Raw genomic sequence first — 25,936 nt, 5'->3', positions numbered from 1 at the left:
AATACGTCACCTTGTGCATCGCTCTGATTGGTTGTAGTGCTATCCAACTGCGTGCAGTGGCCATAGATAGTGGCATTTGAAATGCATGAGTAGGAGCCGCCCCTTGAGTTGGAAATTACTATTGATCGTGGCCAGACCCTCTATCATTCAAGATATCAGGGTATGGATTTCCAGGTTAACAGACCATTACAATTAAAATGAATACAAAGGCCACACTTTAGTTTTTTGCTCCATTGTTTCATGAGTTGAGATCAACAAACAATGTTCACAATGTTCAGACCATTAAACCAAAGTATTACCTTTATATTTTTGTTTGTCTTTCCTTAGAATAATTTTTATTTATTTTTACTGTTATATATTTAAATGCTGAGTAGACAGGACCTCGCTCCAATTTACATCTGACAAATAAAGATTTAAATGTTAAGGAAAAAAAATTAGAAAAATATTGTTTGCTCGTCTGAAATATTAAAAAGTATTTGATAAGACTTTTTGTTTGAGCTGTCAGAATATCTAGGGTGCACATGTAAAGTGGGAAAGTTTAAGAAATGTCATGTTTTATGTCCATTAAAACTACAATCTTAATTCCATCTATCTATCTATCTATCTATCTATCTATCTATCTATCTATCTATCTATCCGTCCGTCTGTCTGTCTATCTATCTCTCTATCCATCCATCCATCCATCCATCCATCCATCTATCTATCTATCTATCTATCTTGTCTTTTACAGAATTAAAAAATTCTAATTTTAGTGGGACATTTGTTTTGTTTTTGACAAACAGATAAAAGTAAAATAATTACCTAATGTGAATCATTTATTTTTCTTATAGATTCAAATATAGAAACATACAGTTTGTCTTATTAACAGTGACCTCAATAACAAGACTCTATAAAAGTAAGCTTCGGATTGGATCTCTTGGGCAGGTGTTGAATGAAGTGGAGACACTGCAGATGAATAGGGCACTGTATAGTTTTAAGTGCATGTTGCTAGTTTTGTTTAGAGGAATTGTTCAGCTCACACACAGTACAGACAGGTAGTGGATCATGAGGAGAAATTCACAGATTTTTACACCAAGCGTTCTCCAGAATGGATCAAGATTCTCTGTGGAAATGAACAATGTCCAGTTGTATTAAAAATCCTACATAGGTTACACAGTAGTCCAATCCTAAAATTACATATAATCTTTACAATGATTTGACACACATGATTTACTTAAGAGTTATGTGTTGATAGATAGAAGGTTACTGGAGGGATATATCTTTAGGTTTATGAATTGTTTTAATGTTTTGGTCAAGATTTTTCAGCCTAAAGGAAAAAGTTATCTTTGTATAATTGTGTTTTTTCAGGGCTTATGATGCAACCTAAGTATTTTAACTTTTTTTTCCACTGAAGGTTCTTTAAATCTTCTGGGATGCACGCTCCTTTATTAATTTGCATCAGTTCAGTTTTTTCAATATTCATTTTATAACCAGATATTTTAGAACATTTGTCTATGATCTTCATTACCTTTGGAAGAGATGTTTTAATATTAGTTAAATATAACAATAAATCGTCAGCAAATAGACTCAGTTTATATTTTTGTTTATCTACACTAATACCACTCACTTCTTCTGTTTGTCTAATTTTCTGAGCCAATGGCTCAATGGCCAACGCAAATAAGGAGGGGGATAACGGGCATCCTTGTCTAGTGCCTCTTTCTAACCTAAATATTTCAGATAAAGTCCCATTAACATAAACCTGTTTGTTTTGTTGGCCTTTTAAACAATCCTATGGTTCAATAATACTGAGAGTCTCTGAAGCCATATGTTATATTCATAATTTAAAAGCTAGAAATGATTAACCAACAACTTCCTAGACATTCATGTGGATAATTCTTTTTATTTTTTTATTTATCTTTTATTTAACCAGGTTAGTCTCATTGAGATTAAAATCTCTTTTACAAGAGATACCTGGCAAAGATGGACAGCAGAACACAGTTACACATAAAACACAACACAAAATATAAGTTCGATATTAAGTACAGTTGTAAAACATAAAAATAAGATTCTTAACTAAAAACATTCACAATTTCCGATGGAGTCCAACTTCAAACTCTTAACAACAGCCTTAAATTTGTTTAGAGTCACTAGGTCCTGAAGCTTAAGCTGCTTCTGCAGGTTATTCCATGACGACGGCACAAAAAACTTAAAAGCTGTTTTACCATCAGCTCTGTACGAGCTTGAGGACCAGTCATGAGCACCATGTCCTGAGACCTTAAAGGCCTACTTCACCGGTTGGAATATGAAGGTGTATTTAACTCGGAGATCCTATGAAATTTAAATGTGCAAAAAAAAATTAAATCGGATCATCCTAGCCTGAGAAAAGGCAGAAAGAGTGTTTTATGGTCTCACTGTCTAACCCTACATTTTCCCATGGATGACTCATCAACATTAGAGTAAATTCAAAACTTTTCCAGAACATTCACTTTGTTTTAAACTATTTCCAGGTCTGGTAAAACGTTTCTTAAAATTTCAGAACTTTTCCAGGAACTTCATGACTGTGTGAAAACGGTTGGGAGATGATCTCACAGCTGGATGAAGTCAGGATTTCCTCCTTCCTTTCTATTGGTTACGTTTAAGTTTGTTACGTTAACGTTTGGCGTTATTTCTGTTTCCTTGGCGACCTGTTCTCCGGTGTGGACCTTCATGTGTGCGTCCACAGAGCGTTTTTCCTGGTACCTCTTGCCACACACGGAGCAGCCGTACGGTTTCTCCCCGGTGTGAGTCAACATGTGTCTCTTCAGGTCAATCTTCTGCACAAAGCCTTTGGAGCAGAGCTGGCAGCTGAACGGCTTGTCCTTCTTGTGGAACCTGCGGGAAGACAGTTTGAAATGGTTTAGTTTATTTGACTTTTATTCTCTTTTGATAGATGACCTGTTGATATGAAATCAGCCCCTAGGAGGCGACACCTTGAACTTCCTGAGAAGTGCAATAGAATATTGTGTAATCTATATCCGCACTTTATAAACTTGCGCCTTGTGCAAAAAGTCAAAGAGAAATTTGGTTTAGATGAGGCTGGCTACGCTCTGGTTCTCAGTCGAACGTTCTATAAAAACAATAACTGTTGCCACAGAGACCGTTTGTTACGGCCACGTAACAACAAAGTTTTATAATATTTATGAACATTTATTTTCAATCAGATTTTTGTAAATTCTACACCAGGTTTACATAAGCTTTAACAAAAATAACTTTTTCCTTGTTCTTCTACAAACCTCTCGTGCGTCTCCAGCGAGCTCTTCTGCCTGAATCGTTTCCCACACAGGGAGCATATGAAGGGTTTCTCTCCCGTGTGGGTCCTCATGTGTGAGTCCAGGTTCCCGATCTGCCTGAAGGCTTTCGCACAGACGCGACAGTCGTACGGTTTCTCTCCAGTGTGGATGCGCTTGTGTACGTCCAGGTGTTGGCTCATGGTGAACTTCTTCCCACACACGTCACAGGAGAAGACTCGTGGTTTCCCTCCCATGTGTGTCTTGATGTGTCTCTTTAACACTGTGTTTTCTATGAAGGTTCCCATGTCTTCAGTCTCAGAGGAGCAGGTGGTGGTAAATGGTTTTAAATGTAGATCTGGATGTGAGTGTGTAGCTGGATTAGAACCAGGCTGTGAGCTCTCCTTAGAAGATTCAATAAATCTGTCTTCTAAATGTGTGTGTGAGATGGTAGAAGTTTGTTCAATGTGTTCAGAGGACTGAGCTTTCTCTTCATCATCTTCACTCTTCACAGGGACAGGAGTGAAGGGGAACTTGGTGATATCTTGAAGCTGCTCTCCCTCCTGACTGCTCCACAGTTCCTCTGGTTCCTCTTTAATGTGTGGGGGCTCTGGTGGCTCCTCTTGCTTCAGACTGTGTGGAGGCTCTGGCTCTAGAATGGAGCTCCACTCGTGCTGCTCTTCACCAACGATCACTTTCCGGAAGTCTGAAGGTAAAACTGAAACAGACAAACAGTGAAGATGAGTTTTTCCCCCTGTATCAATCATGTGAATTGGGCTAAACGGTTCTTCTTTGGTTTCCATTAGCTGATGGACATCTGTAAAAAACTCTGACACACACACACACACGCACGCACGCACGCACGCACGCTCGCATAAATAAAAGATGAACATAATCAAATGTGTTGGAAGTTCTTAATCTGTTTGTTTCATGTTGATGTTCTTTGTGTAATTTTGGGTTTTGGAGAATTTTTTTTCCTTGGTTATTTTTTTAATTTAAAGATGGTATAGAGATACTTCTTTTTTGGTGAGCATGTTAAAGGTAAAAACTAGAATATAGAAAAAGGTCATTTCCCCCCTAATTTAATTAAAATAGTGAAACTCAAGGGAAATTAATCTATAATAAACATTCCTTTCATAAGGTTGACATTTCTGTATTATAAATCCTTTTTTTAAAATTGGTTTTATATAATATTTGTAAGTGACGTTGCAAAATAAGTTTTCTTTATATGCATAATTAATAATTAATATTTTGATTTTCTGTAATAAATAAATACATAATTCATGTTGGGTTAAAAGGTTAAAATGTTAATATAATGCAACTAAAAACCAATGTGTGATCTGAATATTAGAATGTGTTAATGTGACGCAAGCGCACGGAACTAATGTTTTGTTCCTAGTTACCCTACGTCATGATTGCTGATTGACAATTGATGCAAGGCTTGACCAAGCGTGTGTGTGTGTCGCTCGTTAAGAGCAGCGATATTGTAACAAGTTGTCTCTGAAGCTAAAGCAGACGGCCAAGATATAAGGACAGTTAAAGGAACTTTCAACGAACCTCTTTTCACAACAAGCGGCCAGCGAGGTATTTTATTGTCATTTTTAATGCACTTTATTTCCTGTTTTTATGCATGTCTTTTCATGTGCCAATTAGTGTTATATTTCTGTGTTTATTTCATGCTTTTGTAACTGCTGTATAGTTCGCTGATTTGCCGTTCTGTATTGTGTTTATTTGTGATAGTTTTCACGGCGTAAAGGAGTAAAGGATCACTTTGTTTGGAGGCAACGTGTCAATAAAGTACGCCCGTTCCAAAGAAGCCGACCTGTGTCTGTGTGTTGTGACGAGAGCTACAGTGAAAACTCGGACTGCTCCTCACGGGTAGGAGAGACGACAAGACAGCAGCGCTCACGGACGCAACGAGGACCCAGCAAACAGATAAGAAAAGCCCATGACGCACTGTCCGCATAGCAACTGCAAGCAGCGGTGATAGACTGTGTCAGAAGCGCAACCTTTCAAACCTAGACAATAAGTGCTTCCTCCACTTCCTTCAAGTTTAAGTGGTGTGAAAAGTGGTGAAAAATTGTTGCTACAAAGGACTCAGATCTATTAACCCTGTATTTTATTGGGCTTAGCCTACATGTTTTATGGATGCATATTTGCTGGTGTTAATTGTTGTTACACGTGACAAAGTTTAAAGGGTAATTTCACCTATTTAAAGAAAATGAAAAATATCTTTCTCATTCAAGGGTTAAGTTGTTAAAGGTATTTCTAAGCTGATTTAATTGTTCAACTAAGGATAATTTGTCTGAGTAATTTAAATTTGCTTACCTTGTTATGAAATCAAAGTTAACTTGAGATAATAGCATTTGAGTGTTGAAAAGGTTTTCTTGGTGTGATAGTCAAGTCTATATTTAAATAATAGGCTTATCACATGACCTTCACACATTTGTCAAGAAATTCATAATTATTCACACTCTTTTGGCTACTCACATTAAAGCTAATATTTACACATAGCCACATAAGTTCAACACATGTCCAAGCCATTCAAGTCACCTCAAAATGTCTGAGGCAAGCACTGTACCCGAACCTATAAAGGATGAATGTACAGACCAAGTAGAAGAGTCACGTAGAAGTGAAAGATGCCAAACCCTAACAGAAAAGGGAAAAGAACTCCAAGAAGAAAAGCTGAAGAGTGTAAAACGTAGATACAGAATCACCTATGAGAAGTGGAGGTCTAACGCAAGATTAGCAAAGGAAATAATGACTGATGAAGCCTCAAATGACGAGCTGAATCAGCTCATTGAGAACATTCAAAACACCTGCTCTGAAGTAAGGGTTGTTTATGAAGAGTTGCGAGGAATACAAACTCCTGAACAAGACCTGCGGCGCAGAGTTGATAAGTGCGTAGAACTTTCAGGATTCATTACACAAAGGGCAAGTAGGCAACTTAAAGGGCTTACAACAGACGATGAGGAAGAACCTTGGCCTGATGTCGGATCCATCCTAGACTCAACAGGTTCAATGTCAAAGCCAATGTCTTATCGATCAAAATGTAGTTCTGCTAACTCTAGCTCCATCGCAGTCAGAAGAAACGAGGCTGCAGCTGAAGCTTCTGCATCCCAAGAAATACTGGCAGTATTGGAAGAACAAGAAAAGGAAGAAACTGCACTGCAAAGGTTAGAGGCTGAAGATAAACAACGACAAGCACTATTTGAAGCCGAAAACCTAGCTAGACAGCAGACTATGGACGGTAAGCGAAGAAAGCTTAACCGCCTAGAAGAAGTGAAAAGGTTGAACGCTGCAAAGGCTAGAGTAAAGGTCTACGATCAGGCTGAAGGAAATGTTGGAGCAGTTGACTTACTGCATGAAGTTAAACCTAACACAACTCAAGCCTTCCATACCTCAAGCCCCTCCTTCATTCCTCAACCTCTTTCAGTCCCAACTCCAGCCTTCAATGCCTCAAGTTCTCCGTTCATTCCACAATTTCCAATAGGCACAAGTCAAAATCAAGCTTCACCAACCTCCATGCCCATGCCTCAAGCGCAGAACAGCTCTGACTTAATCAATGTACTTGCAGAAGCTATAAGTGCCAATCGTCTTCCAACACCAGAGCCAGCAGTATTCACAGGAGACCCCCTGAAATACAAAGATTGGCAAATGTCATTCAAAACGTTGATTGACAGAAAAAACATTCCTCAGAAAGAAAAGCTGTATTACCTAAAACAGTACTTAGGTGGCACAGCAAAAACAGCCGTTGAAGGATTTTTCCTACTAGGCACAGAAGTAGCATATGAGTCAGCCTGGCAGCTGTTGGAAAAACGTTTTGGAGACCCATTCATTATTGGGAAGGCCTTCAGAAACAAGCTGCATGACTGGCCAAAGGTTAATCCCAAGGATGCTTACGAATTGAGGGACTTTGCAGATTTCCTCCGGAGCTGTGAGGCTGCTATGCCCTACATCAAGACGTTGGAAGTCCTCAACGACTGCAATGAGAACCAACAGATTCTACTGAAGTTGCCAGATTGGTTGGTGTCCAGGTGGAATCGCAAAGCAATGGAAGCAAGAGAAGCATACTCTGAGTACCCACCATTTAAAGAATTTGTAAATTTCCTGGCGAAAGAAGCAGACCTCGCTTGTGATCCCATTTCTTCAGTACAAGCACTCAAAGGTGTGGAAAGTGACAAGCCTAAGTGTCCACGAAGCCATACTGTTCGGGCAAATACATTGTATACCAATACAAGACAGAACAGCATCCCATCATGCATGTTCTGCAAAGGAGTAGGACATGTCGTCACTATGTGTAGAAAGTTTGCAGAAAATACAGTTCAAGATTGTGTCAAGTTTGTCCAAGCAGAAAGGCTTTGTTTTGGATGCTTGAAAACAGGTCATTACTCAAGTTGTGATAACAGGAGCACATGTGAAAAGTGCCAGAAGAGACACCCCACATGTCTGCATGACGACCAGTTCAGGGAACGTCTAATGTCGACACCCCTGAGAAGAGACATATCAAACGAAATGTCACCCCAAGGAGAAATAGTTGCAACAGCAACCACTAACAGAGTCATGCAAGAGGGACCAAACACACAAACGTCCTCGATTGTACCTGTCTGGGTTTCGTCCACTGAACGGCCAGATAAAGAAGTGCTCGTCTACGCACTCTTGGACACGCAGAGTGATACAACCTTTATCCTTGATGAAGTGGCTCAAGACCTCGACACAAGCAAAGAGAATGTTAGTCTGCGGCTATCCACCATGTCTTCGAGGTCAATGGTTATAAACTGTCAGAAACTAAGAAACCTACAAGTGAGAGGATATAACTTACAGAAAAGGATTCTATTGCCACCACTCTTTACACAAGAGTTCATTCCAGCGGACAGAGCGCACATTCCAACTTCTAAAACAGCTCTAAAATGGCCTCATCTGGAAAAACTGTCTGGCAAAATTCCACCGCCATTAGACTGTGAAATAGGCCTACTGATTGGCTATAACTGCCAACAAGCACTTTTACCGAGAGAGATCCTGTCTAGTGAAGAAAGTCACCCATATGCTCAGCGAACCGATCTAGGCTGGAGCATTGTCGGCTGTTCAAACCCAGCAACTGACTTTGTTGATGCAATAGGAACCAGTCACAGAATCATGGTGCATCAAGTAACACCTCCTGTGCAGCCATTAGTTGACTCAAAGATGGCTCATAGCTACCTGAAGGACGACACCCAGAGTATTCCCACGTTTGTGATGAACCGGATCACACGGATAAGGACTAGCACAAACCCTGAGCAATGGCAACATGTCAGTTCCGAAGAGAAGTCAGACTATGCCTCAAGAGGCCTAAATGCAGCCCAGCTTAAAGAGTCTAACCGACTGAAAGGACCTAACTTTCTCTGGCAGCAGGATCTTCCACCCGAAGATGAGATGGTGGGAGAAGTTGAAACAACTGAGCCTGAGCTTCGTAAAGCCCATGTTCACAGAGACAAGAGGAAGGAATTAAATTCAGTTGTGAATTACCTCAGTAAGTTTTCCGACTGGGCCAAAGCAGTGACAGCTGTTGCCAAGCTCAAGCAATTTACCAGAGAATTGAAGAGACTTCAGCAAAGAAAGGAATGGAGACCAGGGTTGTAGAAGCTCACCCTAGCGCAGATGGAAAGGTGCGATAGCCAAAGCTTCTTGTCAGTAGCACTACACTTGAGAAGAAAATCACTTACCAGATAATTTCACTTTGAAAGGCCAATACACAGAGTAGTAACATTACTTGAGGCTAACTAAAGTCATAAACACATGGTCACATACATTGAGACTTGACGTTTGTATTTCCTTCAAGATCTTTGTTTAAAGGAAATCCCATATTCCAAAGGGAATTAGTGATTTGGTGGGAGTGTAAGTGACGTTGCAAAATAAGTTTTCTTTATATGCATAATTAATAATTAATATTTTGATTTTCTGTAATAAATAAATACATAATTCATGTTGGGTTAAAAGGTTAAAATGTTAATATAATGCAACTAAAAACCAATGTGTGATCTGAATATTAGAATGTGTTAATGTGACGCAAGCGCACGGAACTAATGTTTTGTTCCTAGTTACCCTACGTCATGATTGTTGATTGACAATTGATGCAAGGCTTGACCAAGCGTGTGTGTGTGTCGCTCGTTAAGAGCAGCGATATTGTAACAAGTTGTCTCTGAAGCTAAAGCAGACGGCCAAGATATAAGGACAGTTAAAGGAACTTTCAACGAACCTCTTTTCACAACAAGCGGCCAGCGAGGTATTTTATTGTCATTTTTAATGCACTTTATTTCCTGTTTTTATGCATGTCTTTTCATGTGCCAATTAGTGTTATATTTCTGTGTTTATTTCATGCTTTTGTAACTGCTGTATAGTTCGCTGATTTGCCGTTCTGTATTGTGTTTATTTGTGATAGTTTTCACGGCGTAAAGGAGTAAAGGATCACTTTGTTTGGAGGCAACGTGTCAATAAAGTACGCCCGTTCCAAAGAAGCCGACCTGTGTCTGTGTGTTGTGACGAGAGCTACAATATTCTAATATATTTTGAGAGACTGGATTTTTTATTTGATGAGCTGTAAGCCGTAATCATCTACATTAAAACCAAAGAAAGTCCTGACATATTTCACTTTGTTTTTTTAAATATTTTTTTAAATTAAATGTGTCAGAGAGGGGAATGACATGCAGAGAACGGCCCGGGCTGGATTCTAACCCGGGTCTGCTGTGAAAAGAACCACACTTCCAAGGCATTAATATTCTGAAGGTTTAAATAGTAAAACAGAGCCGATATTTGGATCCGAAGGTAAACCAGCTGTTGTTCTGTCAGCGTTTATAAACTACATCTCCCATGATGCTTTGCGGCATCTACCGCCTCTGTTAATGGATGGTGGTTGTTGTTGTTAGCTGCTAACCGCTGCTAACAAAGCGTCTGTTGTTCTATCTTTGGTTTTAAATAAAGATATTTCCTCTGTTCACTGTCCGGTTCTGTGTCTGACGTCACTGTGTCTCAGACTGTGGGGGAATTACGTCACAGAAACGTCTCACTTTAATATAAATGGTGATTTTCTCTCTGGGCCGCTGCTAGCTGTTGTTAGCATGTTAGCCTAGCTGGTGCCACGCTGCCCTTTAGCGTGAGGTACCCACCGTGTCTGAGCACCCGGACCTGGGGCTGCAGCACCGCCTCCAGCAGCCTCCTCTGCCGGATCATCTCCCTCTCACACCGCTCCGTCCGCTCCTCCAGCTCCGCCACGGTCTGCTCCAACAGGCCGACTATCTGCTCCTCTGCTACGGCTAGCCTTTCGCCCAGCACCGCCCTCAGTAGCGACACAACCATCACAACCACTGGGGCTTTTTCACCACCACCAGCATCTCCAGCATCAGCGGACCATTCGCCTTTTTCCACCCGGGAAACGACGTCTTCTGCGGCGGTGGAGAGGCGCTGGTGGACGGAGAGGCGGAGGAGCTCCAGGCTGGCCCGCATCCCGACCGAGGACTTATTTATGGAGGGTTTAATGTGTTGCTGTTATAGTGGCGGAGGAAACATCCATAGACCGTGTGTATATAAAGGCCTATTTACTGTATATAAAGGTGTTATGGCCTTTCTGAGGGACAAAGACAGAGCAGTAGTGATGGGTCGTAACCAGGTCGTAATGTGCCGAGGCTTCGGAGCGTGTGTCGAGTAATCCCGGAAGTTTTTGGTGAAGTGCGTATCGACGCTTGTATCGTTTAGGGCGAATCACGTGACTGATGACGTTTGAAGCCTCGTTTGTTCAAGAAGTGCTTCGGGTATTGTGGATCCACTTGCACTTTGCGGGTTAGTGTTGGCGATTTGTTGGTTTGGGAGTGATGTAGAAGTGGATGTTGTATCAACTTGCTGTGACTTTATTGTGCACTGCTGCCTCCGCTGTACCATGTGAAAGAGTGTTCTCCAAAGCAGGAGAAGTTGTTTCCAAAAGGGGAAATTGTCTGAACCCCAGCACAGTGGAACACATTTTGTTTCTCAATAAAAATGAATCAAATCCTTAAGTTGCACAAGCACATTCACTGCCCCTTACCTTGTTATAACACTGCGACAGTTTGAAAATAATTATTCCTGTCATTATGAGTAATTCAAAGTTTGACAAAAAATATTTATTGTTTGATTTATTTGATTTCTGTGCATTATCATGTTTCATACCCATAATAATACACCAAACTAAATATATTAATTGTATTTATATGAATTAATACATGAAGAATACATCAATGCATTTATTAAGATGTATTGATTTATTTACTTGTCAGTCATTCCCATGGCTGCACTGTTGCAGGACAGTAGTGAGTGTATTACAAATTGATAGAATTAGCTGGCTATTTAACACTGTTTGACCAGCAGGGGGGGTTGTATTGTGTTCAAATCGGTTCAAATGAAGCCTCGAGAAATGAACCTTTTTGTGAACCATTTGGCTTAAAGGCTTCAAGGCCTCAAAAAGCTTCATCTGGCCATCACTACAGAGCAGCGGCCCTGGACGTAAACACACTGACCGAGTTCCGTCCGTGACGCGGTGAACAGTGACCTCTGCTGGACGGGAGGAGAACTGCAACTATCAACGCAGTTACTCTACATGTAATTCTCAGTGTTGAATAATTCTATCATCATAAATCAAAACTAAATTATTTTGAGGAACCTGGAACCAAACGTAAGACTAGAATATGTTTGTAAACCAAACTGTGGGCCCTGCTGCTGTAAACAACAACAGTGAAACAGTAACTTTTCAGGAAGCTTTCTAACTTCAAACAGTCCTTCAAACACTCCTCCCTGGGCCGTTCCTCCTTCCAGTTTGCGGCCGCTGACAGCTGGAACCAACTTCAAAAATCCCTAAAGTTACAATCCTTAGGGTTTACCTCTGTTAGTCTCTTCAAACAGGCCCTAACAAAATGTATAAAGCACACCTGTAGCTGCTTCAGTCTAAGCTCACCGTGATCTAGTACATTTATCTATTGCTATGCTGTATGTTACTGCTGTTTGTCTAACTTCTGTTGCTATGTTGAATATGTTATTGTTGTCTATGTGTGATTTTACTGGCTATAGTTCAGTGTTGTCTTGTTCTCACCCTCTCCCCTTTCCCCCCAGGAGGTCATTCACCTCCTACCAGGCCATTGCTTAAATAAGACTTTGTTTCTTAGCTATTTTTGCCTGTTTAAATAAAGGTTGATGATGATGATGATGATGATGATGATGATGATGATGATGATGATGAGATTGGATCTCTTGGGCAGGTGTTGAATGAAGTGGAGACACTGCAGATGAATAGGGCACTGTATAGTTTTGTTGGCCCTTTTTGTTCAGCTCACACACAGTACAGACAGGTAGTGGATCATGAGGAGACAGACAGACAGACAGACAGACAGACAGACAGACAGACAGACAGACAGACAGACAGACAGACAGTACAGACAGGTAGTGGATCATGAGGAGAAATTCACTGATTTTTACACCAAGCGTTCTCCAGAATTGATCAAGATTCTCTGTGGAAATGAACAATGTCCAGTTTTATTAAAAATCCTACATAGGTTACACAGTAGTCCAATCCTAAAATTACATATAATCTTTACAATGATTTGACACACATGATTTACTTAAGAGTTATGTGTTGATAGATAGAAGGTTACTGGAGGGATATATCTTTAGGTTTATGAATCGTTTTAATCATGTTTCCGTAAAGATCTCTGAGCCTAAAGGAGAAACCACCAGGGAGTTCTTGATTTTCACACTCTCACTCTCACTCTCACTCTCACTCTCACTCTCACTCTCACACTCACAGTCCAGGAATCCTAGCAACAGTACAGTCACACACAAGTATATACTCTGACCATAAACCCAGCCAACCAAGTAATGGTGCTGTTGGCATGGAAACACAAGCCAGCTCTAGGTGTACCAAACCAAACTGTGCTGCTCCTTTCTTTCCATTTTCAAAAACTTTTCCAAAGACATTTTACCAAATTTTCATCACCTGTTTTTGGCCTTTTATTTTTTTTGTATAATTCTTTTTATTTAGTTTTTTTTGTAACAATAAGCAAACAAACAAACAAACAAACAACACCAGACAATACATACAAACTAAGGAAAGAGAGAAAAAAAAAGAAAAAAAAGAAAAAGGACAAATGTGTATGTTGTTCATTATTTGTAAAATACTTTTTACATGAAGTTATGTATTATGTCAGCCGAGAGGAATAAGTAATTCATCGCATGATCACACACACACACACACACACACACACACACACACACACACACACACACACACACACACACACACACACAAAAAGAAAAATCCATGTCCTGTGATCTCCACCGTAGTTCCCCCTTCTTAGCAATGCTACAAGCTTTATTTCTCATAGTGCCTCATAGATGCGTTTCCATATTTCATTAAATTGTTTTGTTTTGTTGTTGTCCTCGGATAATGTATTTTCTATGGTCAGATAATATTTCATAAGTTCTTTCCAGTTCTTTAATGTAGAGGCCTCTGCATCTTTCCAGTATTTTAAAATTGGTTTCTTGTAAACAAGGGAAGAAAACATAATTTGCCATCCCGTAGAGTACCTTACACCCTCAGGATTCTGAAAAATACACAGCTGAGCTGAGAACTGCATTTTTGTTTTACAAATGGTTGATATCCATTCTTTGATTTCATTCCATCCTTTGTTCACTTTCATACAATGCCAAAATGCGTGCATGAGGGAGTCTTGAGAGCCACACTTCACACACTGGTCAGAGGAGTCAGCATAAAACTTATGTAATTTATCTCTAGTGTAATATATTCTTGTCATGAGTTTATATTGTATTAACCTGAGATTTTCATTTGTGGTCATTTTATTAGTAAGATACAAGCATTTCTTCCATTTTATATTGGCTTCTTTGAATTGGAGATCTTTATTCCATTTTTCATAGAGCTTATGCATTGAGTAGTGTTTAGATTCTTCCTTCAAGAGAATATTATATATGCTACCAATTAACTGTTTCTTTTTTCCTTTTTTAAACATAACCTCCTCAAATGGTCCTTGAACCAAATCATATTGTAAATTAAAGTTTTCCATTATCCAGTTTTTTAGCTGTAAATATCTAAACGATTCTTGGTTTGACAGTTTGAATTTATTCTGAAGCTCTGTGAATGGTTGAACCCTATTGTGCAAAATTAGATCTGACAATTGATTAATTCCCCTTGTACTCCAAGTACTCCAATTGAGCTCTTCATTCTGGATTTTAATTGATGGATTATTCCAAAGTTCTGTGTTCCTAGGGATACTAATCTGCGCTCCAAGTATTTTTCCAATTTTGTTCCATGATTTTAAAGTACTATTTGTAACAAAGTTTGATACTTTTATATTGCGTTTTGTAAACAAAGCTGTGAACAGGTTTTGGGGTTTTAGTTGGTTACTTTCTATATCAATCCAGGGTTCTTCAGATGTATTATTGATTATCCGATCTATGTAAAACATCTGTGATGCATAGAAGTACAGTTCTAAATTTGGAAGTTTAAGACCACCTTCTGTTCTTACATTTTGAAGAAGAGTTCTACTCAGTCGATGTGCTTTATTGGACCAGACAAACGAGGTGAGTAAAGAGTTTAGTTGTGTGAAGAATTGTTTTGGAGGAATTAAAGTTATTGTTTGGAAGATAAAGAGAAATTTTGGTAACCACATCATTTTAAAAAGATTTATCCTTCCAATTATATTTATGGGCAGGTCTGACCATTTCTTAATACTAATTTTTAATTCATTTATTAGAGAGATAAAGTTATCTTTGTATAATTGTGTTTTTTCAGGGCTTATGATGCAACCTAAGTATTTTAACTTTTTTTTCCACTGAAGGTTCTTTAAATCTTCTGGGATGCACGCTCCTTTATTAATTTGCATCAGTTCAGTTTTTTCAATATTCATTTTATAACCAGATATTTTAGAAAATGTGTCTATGATCTTCATTACCTTTGGAAGATATGTTTTAATATTAGTTAAATATAACAATAAATCGTCAGCAAATAGACTCAGTTTATATTTTTGTTTATCTACACTAATACCACTCACTTCTTCTGTTTGTCTAATTTTCTGAGCCAATGGCTCAATGGCCAACGCAAATAAGGAGGGGGATAACGGGCATCCTTGTCTAGTGCCTCTTTCTAACCTAAATATTTCAGATAAAGTGCCATTAACATAAACCTGTCTGTTTTTTTGGCCTTTTAAACAATCCTATGGTTCAATAATACTGAGAGTCTCTGAAGCCATGTGTTATATTCATAATTTAAAAGCTAGAAATTATTAACCAACAACTTCCTAGACATTCATGTGGATAAGCAAACAAGCTAGATAGTACAATAGTAACTCTAGGTCCCAGAACGTTAGACATGTTTTGGTGATTTTTTATGAACATGTTTTAACCTCTAGCGTAAACATTAGAGTAAATTCAAAACTTTTCCAGAACATTCACTTTGTTCTAAACCATTTCCAGGTCTGGTAAAACGTTTCTTAAAATTTCAGAACTTTTACAGGAACTTCATGACTGTGTGAAAACGGTTGGGAGATGATCTCACAGCTGGATGAAGTCAGGATTTCCTCCTTCCTTTCTATTGGTTACGTTTAAGTTTGTTACGTTAACGTTTGGCGTTATCTCTGTTTCCTTGGCGACCTGTTCTCCGGTGTGGACCTTCATGTGTGCGTCCACAGAGCGTTTTTCCTGGTACTTCTTGCCACACACGGAGCAGCCGTACGGTTTCTCCCCGGTGTGAGTCAACATGTGTCTCTTGAGGTCAATCTTCTGCACAAAGCCTTTGGAGCAGAGCTGGCAGCTGAACGGCTTGTCCTTCTTGTGGAACCTGCGGGAAGACAGTTTGAAATGGTTTAGTTTATTTGACTTTTATTCTCTTTTGATAGATGACCTGTTGATATGAAATCAGCCCCTAGGGGGCGACACCTTGAACTTCCTGAGAAGTGCAATAGAACATTGTGTAATCTATATCCGCACTTTATAAAATTGCGCCTTGTGCAAAAAGTCAAAGAGCAATTTGGTTTCTCTACGCTCTGGTTCTCTGTCGAACGTTCTATAAAAACAATGACTGTTGCCACAGAGACTGTTTGTTACGGCCACGCCCACTCTGTCTGTTTTTGTTTTAACAAAGTTTTATAATATTTATGAACATTTATTTTCAATCAGATTTTTGTAAATTCTACACCAGGTTTACAGAAGCTTTAACAAAAATAACTTTTTCCTTGTTCTTCTACAAACCTCTCGTGCGTCTCCAGCGAGATCTTCTGCCTGAATCGTTTCCCACACAGGGAGCATATGAAGGGTTTCTCTCCTGTGTGAATCCTCATGTGTGAGTCCAGGTTCCCAATCTGCCTGAAGGCTTTCGCACAGACACGACAGTCGTACGGTTTCTCTCCGGTGTGGATGCGCTTGTGTACGTCCAGGTGTTGGCTCATGGTGAACTTCTTCCCACACACGTCACAGGAGAAGACTCGTGGTTTCCCTCCCGTGTGTGTCTTGATGTGTCTCTTTAACACAGTGTTTTCTATGAAGGTTTTCCCACAAAACTCACAGATATACGGCCGCTCACCGGCGTGGAGTTTCAAGTGTCGCTCTAGTGAACCTTTCCGGGGGAAATCTTTCCCGCAGTCTGTGCAGCTAAACGGTTTCTGTCCTGTGTGTAGGGAGGGATAGCGAGGGAGTGTCAGTGTATTTTTTTATTCACAATATATTCATTGTAGTTTTATCTTTTTTTTAAACAACACACACCAACTAACACCTACACCATCGAAATGGTGTATGCCAGGTTCTCATCCGTCATAATAGTCTTTTAATGCCTACCCTTACTGGTAGGGAGGGGTTTATGACCCTACCCTTACTGGTAGGGCGGGGTTTATGACCTTACCCTTACTGGTAGGGCAGGGTTTATGACCCTATCCTAATGCTAGCGTGGGGTTTAGACTGGACGGCGATAGCCGCCGCCAGAACATGGGTCAAAGTATCGGACCATGGAACAACTTTGGTCTCTGGTTTTAGCTTACCTGTGTGTGTCCTCATGTGGATCTCCATGTCCCTGAAGCTGATTCCACAGACGTCGCACATCCGACTGGTTTCTCTGTGACCCTGGATGATGTAGTAGTAAGTTATTTATTTCAGTCCATGATAAGGATAGTATGGCGCGCACACACACACACGCACACACATACACATACACATAACTAGCTCAATAAAACAATGTCCGAAAAGCTGTAGTCTGAAGCAAAGGCTTATAACAATTACAACAGTGGTTTTCAAACTGAATATGTGAAATATATATATATATATTTTTTTTTGAGTTTGTGTTTTTTATATTAAGATCATGGCATAGCTGGACAAGAGTTCTTCTGCTTCGTTCCTCTCACTGTATTTAAATGCATTCATTATATTACAGAGAAATAGGTCTCGTTAAAGAAAAAGAGCACCAAGCCCAACCCAGAGGACCCTGCATACATTTTTTTATTTTAAATTAATATTTTTATGGAAAATCCATGTGTCTTTCTTCAATAGCTTCTAATTCATCAGACCCAGTGTCTCCAAATTATTTGTTCACACAAAATTCCTCATATTTAGCCTCTTAATTTTCCTCTCAAAGTGCACCAGATTCATGCATTTCACTTTAAAAAGGTGAAAAAAAATCTCCCGGGGGGCATACCCCCGGACCCCCCTACGAGGGTCTGGTTCTCCACTGGCTACTATTTTCCTCCAGCAGGACATTGGAGGCACTAGCGAAAAAACACTGGGTGTGTGAATGACATTTAACTAGTCAATAATTTGGGCAAGTCTGTCTGTCTAATTTTCTCACTCCGCTGCACACACAGTCACTACTATCCATGCTTAAAGGAAGCAGGATTAAAACACTGGATTAAGATGTTAAATGTGTTTAAAAACGCACAAACATTTTTAGAATGTTTCAAAAATATGTTTAAATTTGTAAAATAATTAAAAGATCTTTCAAAACACAGGGATTTAGAAAAAAGAATTTGGGGGGGGGGGGGCTCCGCTGAAATTTGTTCTCTGAGGGGGGGCTCACTCTCTCACACTTTGAAAACCCCTGCCTTACAACATTTCATTTAAATATCAAAACAAGAACTGAACATTTACAAAACCAAAGCAAACCAACCTGTATGTGAAGTGTCAGACTCTCCGTTGACTCGCTGGTCTCTCCACACACGCCACATTTAAGCTCCTCCTCCTTCAGGTGTGTCTCTGCGTGACGCACAAAGTTGCCCTTGTTACGGAAGGCGTTGCCACACACGAGACAGCAGTGTGAGGGAGTGAGGCTGGAGGCTTTCCTCCTGCGTTTGGGAGGAGCTGCGTTGGTATCGATGGCGGGTGTGTCATTGTCGTCATGGCTACTGCACGTGTGTTTCCTCAACTCAGAGCTCTTGCTGAAGCCCCTCCCACATTCTGTTAAAAAAATTATGAATTCATTTTATTATTGTGTCACGTTTAAAGGTGTTTTCTCAGTTCAACATAGAAAGGACAATATAAAATAAAGTGAGATTAATTCTCCACTTCACCTGAATCTCAATCAGACTTACCTGTACAGGTGAAGGGGGCGTGTCCGTCGTGAGACTTCATATGTCGCTCCAGAGATTCTGCGCCGCTAAAGTCTTTGTTACAAACGTCACAGCAGAACGGTTTCTCTGCTGTGTGAGTCCGTAGGTGTGCCACCATGCTGCCTGACGGGGGAGAAAAATTGATTAAGTTTAATATTCTTATGATGCATGTAGATCTAGGAACACATATTAAAAAGGTGGAGTCAGTGATTCTGGAGAAAGCTTGTTGTAAAAAATCAATAAATATCTCCTCATAATCCACTACCTTTTTCTACTGTTTGTGTACTGAAAAGATACTAGAGTGTTATACCCTACCTAGTCTCTGTAAACAGGCATGTTGCTACAATAGGCCCCTTTGTTTACAAACCAAGTTTACAGGGCCTAGGCTGTGTATTAATGCTGGATTTTTTACCAGCCCAAACAGAACGGACTAGTAGCGATAATATCATAGATATTCACTGATTTTGACAAGATACATTCTCCAGAATCACCTACACCACATTAAAACTTTGAAAGACCACTTTTTAGCCAGTTTTCTTGTTGTATTAATCCCTTACCTTTGGTGTTGAAGCCCTTGCCGCACACAGAGCAGCTGAATGGTTTCTCTCCGGTGTGCAGCCGCCGGTGTGTATCTCGGGCGCAGATGGACGGGAACTTCCTCCCACACACGTCACACGTTCTGACCGAGTCTCTGTGTGTTTGCAGGTGAACCTTCAAGACTCAAATCGAATCAAATCAGTTTTATTTGTAAAGCCCAATATCACAAATAGACATTTGCCTCAGTGGGCTTTACATTCCATACAGTATGACACCCTTAGCTACTTAGATTTTTATTTGTCACATACTCATACAGGACGCGCAGTGAAATGTTTACGGGACATGTGCTGTACTTCTGTAGCCTGCCTCCGCCCGCCTACCTACTTCCGCTCAATTTTCATTTCACTTCAGTAGTCAGTCTGGGTCTGGAGTGTGTTCATGGGTTCATTCTCCAGCCAGACTTTTGGCGGTCCAATCAGCAAACAGAGCGAGTTTCAGTTGAATGCTGCGTTCCTTTATACTCGGAACTCGGACATTTCTGACTTTGTAGTTCCGAGTTCCGACCTGTCTGTGTTCCAGTGCATCTGCTCGGGAAAGTATGGACGCCTACAACCTTTCTCATCCAAATAACTAAACGTTAGGCTCTAGCAAGTTACCTTTGCCAGGTACCGGTAGATCCATAGACTACAATATGTAGTGAAGTCGGAAATTTCCGAGTTCCCAGTACAACTGGAAAGCACTGTCAGAAGCCGGCTCATGACATATGTCACAACCAAACGTTATGCGATTGGTTGGCTGATCCAGAGTGGCACTGGGCAGATCCAATAGTTTTAAACTTCAACAGACACCCGCCTCCAAGTGAGTGAACGTTTGCCAATAGTGCGATTCCAGACCTTCTGTACAAATGAAATGAAGTACGATGGTCTGGTAGGACCAGGCTAAATGAAGTACGATGGTCTGGTAGAACCAGGCTAAATGAAGTACGATGGTCTGGTAGGACCAGGCTAAATGAAGTACGATGGTCTGGTAGGACCAGGCTAAATGAAGTACGATGGTCTGGTAGGACCAGGCTATGGTCTGGTAGGACCAGGCGATGGTCTGGTAGGACCAGGCTAAATGAAGTACGATGGCCTGGTAGGACCAGGCTAAATGAAGTACGATGGTCTGGTAGGACCAGGCTAAATGAAGTACGATGGTCTGGTAGGACCAGGCTATGGTCTGGTAGGACCAGGCGATGGTCTGGTAGGACCAGGCTAAATGAAGTACGATGGCCTGGTAGGACCAGGCTAAATGAAGTACGATGGTCTGGTAGGACCAGGCTAAATGAAGTACGATGGTCTGGTTGGACCAGGCTAAATGAAGTACGATGGTCTGGTTGGACCAGGCTAGTACTTCTGTGCTCAAATTATTATAAATAAAAATAAAATGCAATAATATAAAATATAAGAAAAAGAAAAAAAGGAGAAATACAATAAGATACAATGAAATCTAAAGAGAGTTTAGCGGAGGTTACCTTCAAGGCGCTGCTGGAGTGTGTGTGTTCTCCACACAGGCCACACACACACTCCTTCAGGTGTGTCTCTGTGTGCTTCAATAGGAAACCTTTCTTATCAAAGGACTTGTCACACACTCTGCAGCGGAGAGAAGAATCTTCATCCTCCATCTGTTCCTCGTCTTCATCGATGTCTGGAGAGGAAGGTCGCCATGACGACGGGCCGGGGAGACAGTCACTGACACCCACCGACACACACAGCTCTGTACAGACACACACACACACACACAAACACACACACACAGACACAAACACACACACAGAGAGACACACGCACGCACACACACACACACACACACACGCACGCACACACACACATTTCCCTCTGATGATCATAAATTGCATGTAACAGCAGACCAGACCATCAGTGCAAAGAATGCTATTTTTATATAGTTTTTCTGAATGCCATTGTCATGGGTATACGCTCACCCAGGAACAACAGCTGGCGTGGTAAAAACACTACCGCTTTTGTCCAAAGGGGGCGCTAGAATTAACACACACTGAAAGTTCCTCGGAGCACCATTAATATCTATCAGTTTGACTTTCCAAAATATAAAACCCAAACAAGCCTTGACTGTTTATCAAACCTTTCATTACACATTTTGATATCTTGTTTTCTGTGTCTCGAAATTTTATTCTACTTTTCCTGCTGTTAAATATTTGCTGTTTTTTACTTGCTACATTTGCTCAGTGTTTTATGATTTTTTTTTTTTTTTTACACCTTTATTTTCCCAGATAAAACATGAAGAACAGTTTCTTATTTACAATATTGATCTGGTCCAAGGGGCAACAGCAAGAATAAAGGGAAAAAAATAAAAATACACAAGTGTGACTCACTTAGACAACGGATATACAAATACACTAATGCCTTTTATATGTACAGACAAATGCACTAAAACTAGTCAGGGGACGAGCGTAAAGGTCCGGACAGGGTGTAATAAATAAGAGACAACATAAAAATTAAGGGATACGTGTGTGTGTGTGTGTGTGTGTGTGTGTGTGTGTGTGTGTGTGTGTGTGTGTGTGTGTGTGTGTGTGTGTGTGTGTGTGTGTGGTTGTAGTCTACACCGCCACACCCGGGACAAGTCTCCATTCCCTCATCTGTCTCTTATTTATTCCTTGTGGCACAAGACAGTATGCTGCGTAGTTTGTTGATGCTTTAATAACTCTTGAACGGTAATAGAGTCGGAGTATCTTACATTTTCCCCGTGGAAGCGAACAGCTCCTGTTCCGTTCCAAATCAGCTGTCCTCTGTTCCATAACACATTCCCATCTGATCTAACTAGAGCCTGATGATATGGATTTTTGAGTGCCGATGCCGATTATTTATATAACGATTAAATCTTTTCATTTTTTCCCCCAAAATATATATTGAAAACATTTTCTTTTTGAACCCTTGAATATAAATATATATAGGGGAGAACGGGGTAATCTGAGCCACTTTTTACATTTGCTCCCCTCTAAGCGAGCTAAAATGACTTATCACTCAAATTTACACATTTCCCATTAATTCAGGATGTTTCCTAGAAATGGGCATTAGCAGAATTTTTTCAAGACAAAGGGCAGTGAAAATATGATTGTATTAAAAAAAGTTGTCATGTGGCTCACTTTACCCCAGCTGTGGGGTAAACTGAGACAGACCAGAAAAATCAGGGGGGTAAAGTGAACCAGCTGGGGGTAAACTGATCCATTTACTTGTTCCACTCTGAAACTACCATAACAACACATATTGTAACAGTTAGAATCCTGAAAGTTAGCCACACATTCCAGAACTAATGTCAGACTAGTAAAATAATGATGGGGTTTGGTCAATTAATCGAAGCAAATTTTCTAAACACTTGAAAGTAACTCTGAACAAAATCAAATACAACATATTATAATTCAAAAGGTTTTAATAAGATTCAAATGAAAGATAGAACCAGTTAGATTAGAACATAGTCTGGGGGTCAGAACACAGGACCCTTAGAGCCAGCTTGTGTCTGGGTCAAAGCATAGGAAAATCAGAACCAGCGAGAACAGCCTGGGACTCAGAACACAGGAGAAGACCCAACTGGAATATAACATCAGCCTGTCATACTCTACAACTAGGCCTACTCTACATTCCAGCCCTGAAGGTTACAGGGAAAGATGAGAAGGTGCTCTTTACGTGTGATTGCCCCAGGTCGTCTTCCTGGTGTATTTCCTTGGCATGATGGCTTTTCTACAATGTGTATGACATTAAAATAAAACATATGTCATGTACTATTACATTAAAATATGTTTAAGACTAAACTTAACTTGTGCACATCATTTGGCTCACTTTACCCCACCACCACAATTTGAGAAAAAACTACCTCTCTTAGCATTTCAGGCTAATCTTCAGTTATCAGCATCACATGGTTTCATATGTTGGTAGTTCATCAACACGTATGATAGAAGTTTTTCTACGTGAATACATTTGCTTTGGCACAACAGTTGATTAAGTTGACAGCAAGAAAATTTACTTTTACATGCAAAATACCTATTTTGGTGAAAAAAAACATGCTTACCACAGCACCATGAGGTCCTCTCTTTCAGGGCCAAGGGGAAATGAGAGGGGCTTGAAAACATATATCTCACATGACCAAAAATGTTTTCCGTTGCCAAGATACAGGGGGTGGCTCACATTACCCGATGCCTCAGATTCCCCCGTTCTCCCCTATATACTTTTTACTGTCGAAAATGTATACAGGAACTTTTTCTTTATTGAAATATGCATTGTCTAAAACAAGATAAAGTGTTACAAATATGTCTAAACTCAGACATTAAGCATTTAAACTTACTGCACCCAACCCTCTGGAACTCCCTCCCTCCAAACATCAGCATCTCACACTCAATAAGCTCCTTCAAAAGTCAACTCAAAACTCACCTCTTAAAGAAAGCATAATTACACCTCACTCCACTCCAAACCTTATTTTAAATCTATCTGTATTTTGTTTTCTTTTTCTTCATGTATGATTTTCTATGTTTGATGTTAAGTGTCTTTGAAATAAATTCTATCAATTACTATTAACAGTCAAGCGATGACCAATGCCTCTGCTATTGGTGTCAGGGGGAACTGTCAAGTGTAAATGAATCCAATGTATTACAACACACCTGCTGCTGCTGTAAACAGGCTATAGCCTTAATGCTATTCATTTAGGCTAACTACCTCCAGGGCAGCAATGCATTTCACTCAACATGATTGCTTGAATCATATAACAGATATAAATAAGTGGCCAAGATATTAGCTTGAAAAATAGAAATATATATGAGGTCTGTTAAGTGTTATAACTAAACAGACCTCATATAGTTCTATTCTCAGGGCAAAATACTCCTGAAAAATCTAAAATTACCCTCGAAGTTCCTTCAATTCTTTTCAGGCTCCCTTGAAATAGAACAGTTTCTATATGTGGGGAGGGGCATAGAGTCTCAGTCCTCTTCACAGCAGACCCGGGTTAGAATCCAGCCCGGGTCGTTCTCTGCATGTCATTCCCCTCTCTGACACATTTCATCTCTGTCTCTACACAATGTCTAATAAAATGAAAAATGCCAAAAAAAAATCTTAAAAAAAAAAAAAATTATCTTTAGAAATTTGCAAAGCCCGAGTTGAAAATGGACAGCTAGCTTAGCCACGGATTGATCCCTATAATTAGTAGCATACAGTGCTGTTTGAAACTATGTGAACCTCTTGAGCCTTTGGGAATTTTATTTAGTTTAACCATTATTAATTCAAATGATCAATACCAGTATTTATTATATTAAATAACAGGTGAGTGTTTATCAATTCAACATACTTGTTTGGGAGGAAATCAATTGTGTAGTCAAAAGACTCAAATAAAACAAATAATTTGCCAACTTTTTGTATGTGCAAAAGTTTGTGAACCCTGAGCTGCATTGCTTCAATTGAGCAGGTAAAAACAATCAGGTGGGCCAAATTTAGCGATGAAATAGACCAATGTAGTGAGAGATCTTTTGGGAAGAAATTGGGCGGCACTAGATAAAACAAAGATAAAACCAGGTCAGTTTAGGCTCACCAAAGTGAACCCATACAGGTCAGACATGCCAAGAGTAAAGGAAATCTCTGAGGATCTCAGGAATAGAGTTGTGATGCTGCACATTTGTCTGGGGACAGCTATAAATTAATTTAAAAGAAGTTTGAGCTCCATCGGTCCACCGTGAGGCAAATCATCTACAAATGGAGAGCTTTAAGAGTGACTGAACATCTGCCTAGAAGTGGGCTTCCTTAAAAAATATCCACAAGCGCCACAAGATAAGTGATTTTTTAGTTAAAAGCCAACCCACACATTACATCTAGTGATTTGCAGACCTCTCTTGCAGCATCTGGGACAGATGTGCATGGTTCCACAATAATAAGAAAACTCAGTCAACATGGCTTTCATGGGATGGTTGCTGAAGAAGCCTCTGCTCTAAAAAAACAACAAAACTGCTTTTCACAACTTTGCCAGAGAGCACCTGGAGATACATGAAGTCTTTTCTGTGGACAGATTAGTCCAACTGTTTGGTCACAACCAAAGCCACCATGTTGATGATGATCCGAAGCATTCCAACCAATGCTGTGACTGGACCATAGATAGTATATAAAAGGGTTGGACATTAACTGTCTGCATTCTGAGAGGAGGGGCAGAAATCCCCCAAAACAGTGACAGACTGATCAGTCGTGATAAAAACCGTTTGGTTGAGGTTATAGCAGCAAATAAATAAAGGTAAATCCTTCCCCCTGTGTGTGTGTGAGTGTATGGGTCTCACCGCCACCGGGGTCTCCTGGTTCTCCCCTAGCCGCTCTAGTCGCTCCATAAGCAGTGAAGATGTTCTCCACTGCTTCGCTGATCCGTTCGGTGACTCGCTCTCTCAGAGGTGCTAGCTCCCCCGGTGGCCCGCGGGCCGTTAGTAGCCGGTAAATGTGTTCAGCGGCCGTTAAAAGCTGTTGGTCGATCAGCGCCTTCAAACTGCGGTTCCGTTTCTTTGACATTTTTTCTCAACGAACA

The 25,936-nt window shown here is 40.2% G+C and overlaps 3 protein-coding genes across 3 annotated transcripts in view; 1 reads left to right on the top strand and 2 right to left on the bottom strand.

The window, feature by feature from the left end:
- LOC307263823 (protein NLRC3-like) overlaps window positions 1-25,936 on the top strand; it is a 138,150-nt gene that overhangs the window by 18,650 nt on the left and 93,564 nt on the right. The gene's annotated exons all lie outside the window — the stretch shown is intronic.
- On the bottom strand, window positions 1,909-10,877 carry LOC307263832 (uncharacterized protein). The gene is made up of 3 exons (XM_080045106.1): window positions 10,388-10,877; window positions 3,252-3,963; window positions 1,909-2,850 (listed from the first exon to the last, which is right to left on the bottom strand). Exons 1-3 carry the CDS (start codon window positions 10,722-10,724, stop codon window positions 2,565-2,567), a joined length of 1,335 nt encoding a protein of 444 aa, XP_079901232.1. The 5' UTR covers window positions 10,725-10,877; the 3' UTR covers window positions 1,909-2,564.
- On the bottom strand, window positions 13,535-25,920 carry LOC307264037 (uncharacterized protein; the record flags this gene model as incomplete). The annotated part of the gene is made up of 8 exons (XM_080045362.1): window positions 13,535-16,092; window positions 16,503-16,917; window positions 17,285-17,366; window positions 18,403-18,689; window positions 18,824-18,964; window positions 19,399-19,552; window positions 20,892-21,133; window positions 25,698-25,920. The coding sequence occupies 8 exons, from the start codon at window positions 25,918-25,920 to the stop codon at window positions 15,807-15,809; spliced, it is 1,830 nt and encodes a 609-aa protein (XP_079901488.1). The 3' UTR covers window positions 13,535-15,806.

This window comes from Ammodytes marinus, assembly GCF_949987685.1.
Source record: "Ammodytes marinus genome assembly, chromosome: 17".
Lineage (NCBI taxonomy): Eukaryota > Metazoa > Chordata > Actinopteri > Uranoscopiformes > Ammodytidae > Ammodytes > Ammodytes marinus.
The sequence above is the reverse complement of the archived record's forward strand: the minus strand, read 5'-3'. Positions and strand labels throughout refer to the sequence as shown.

Bases quoted from the DNA above. Each gene is read 5' to 3' on its own strand.
- LOC307263832 (XM_080045106.1), bottom strand. From the start codon at position 10,724: ATGCGGGCCAGCCTGGAGCTCCTCCGCCTCTCCGTCCACCAGCGCCTC. The intron at 3,964-10,387 runs GTGGGTACCTCA...TGTCTGTTTCAG, and splicing joins GGTCCGGGTGCTCAGACACG to TTTTACCTTCAGACTTCCGG. The intron at 2,851-3,251 runs GTTTGTAGAAGA...GTCTTCCCGCAG, and splicing joins TCGCTGGAGACGCACGAGAG to GTTCCACAAGAAGGACAAGC.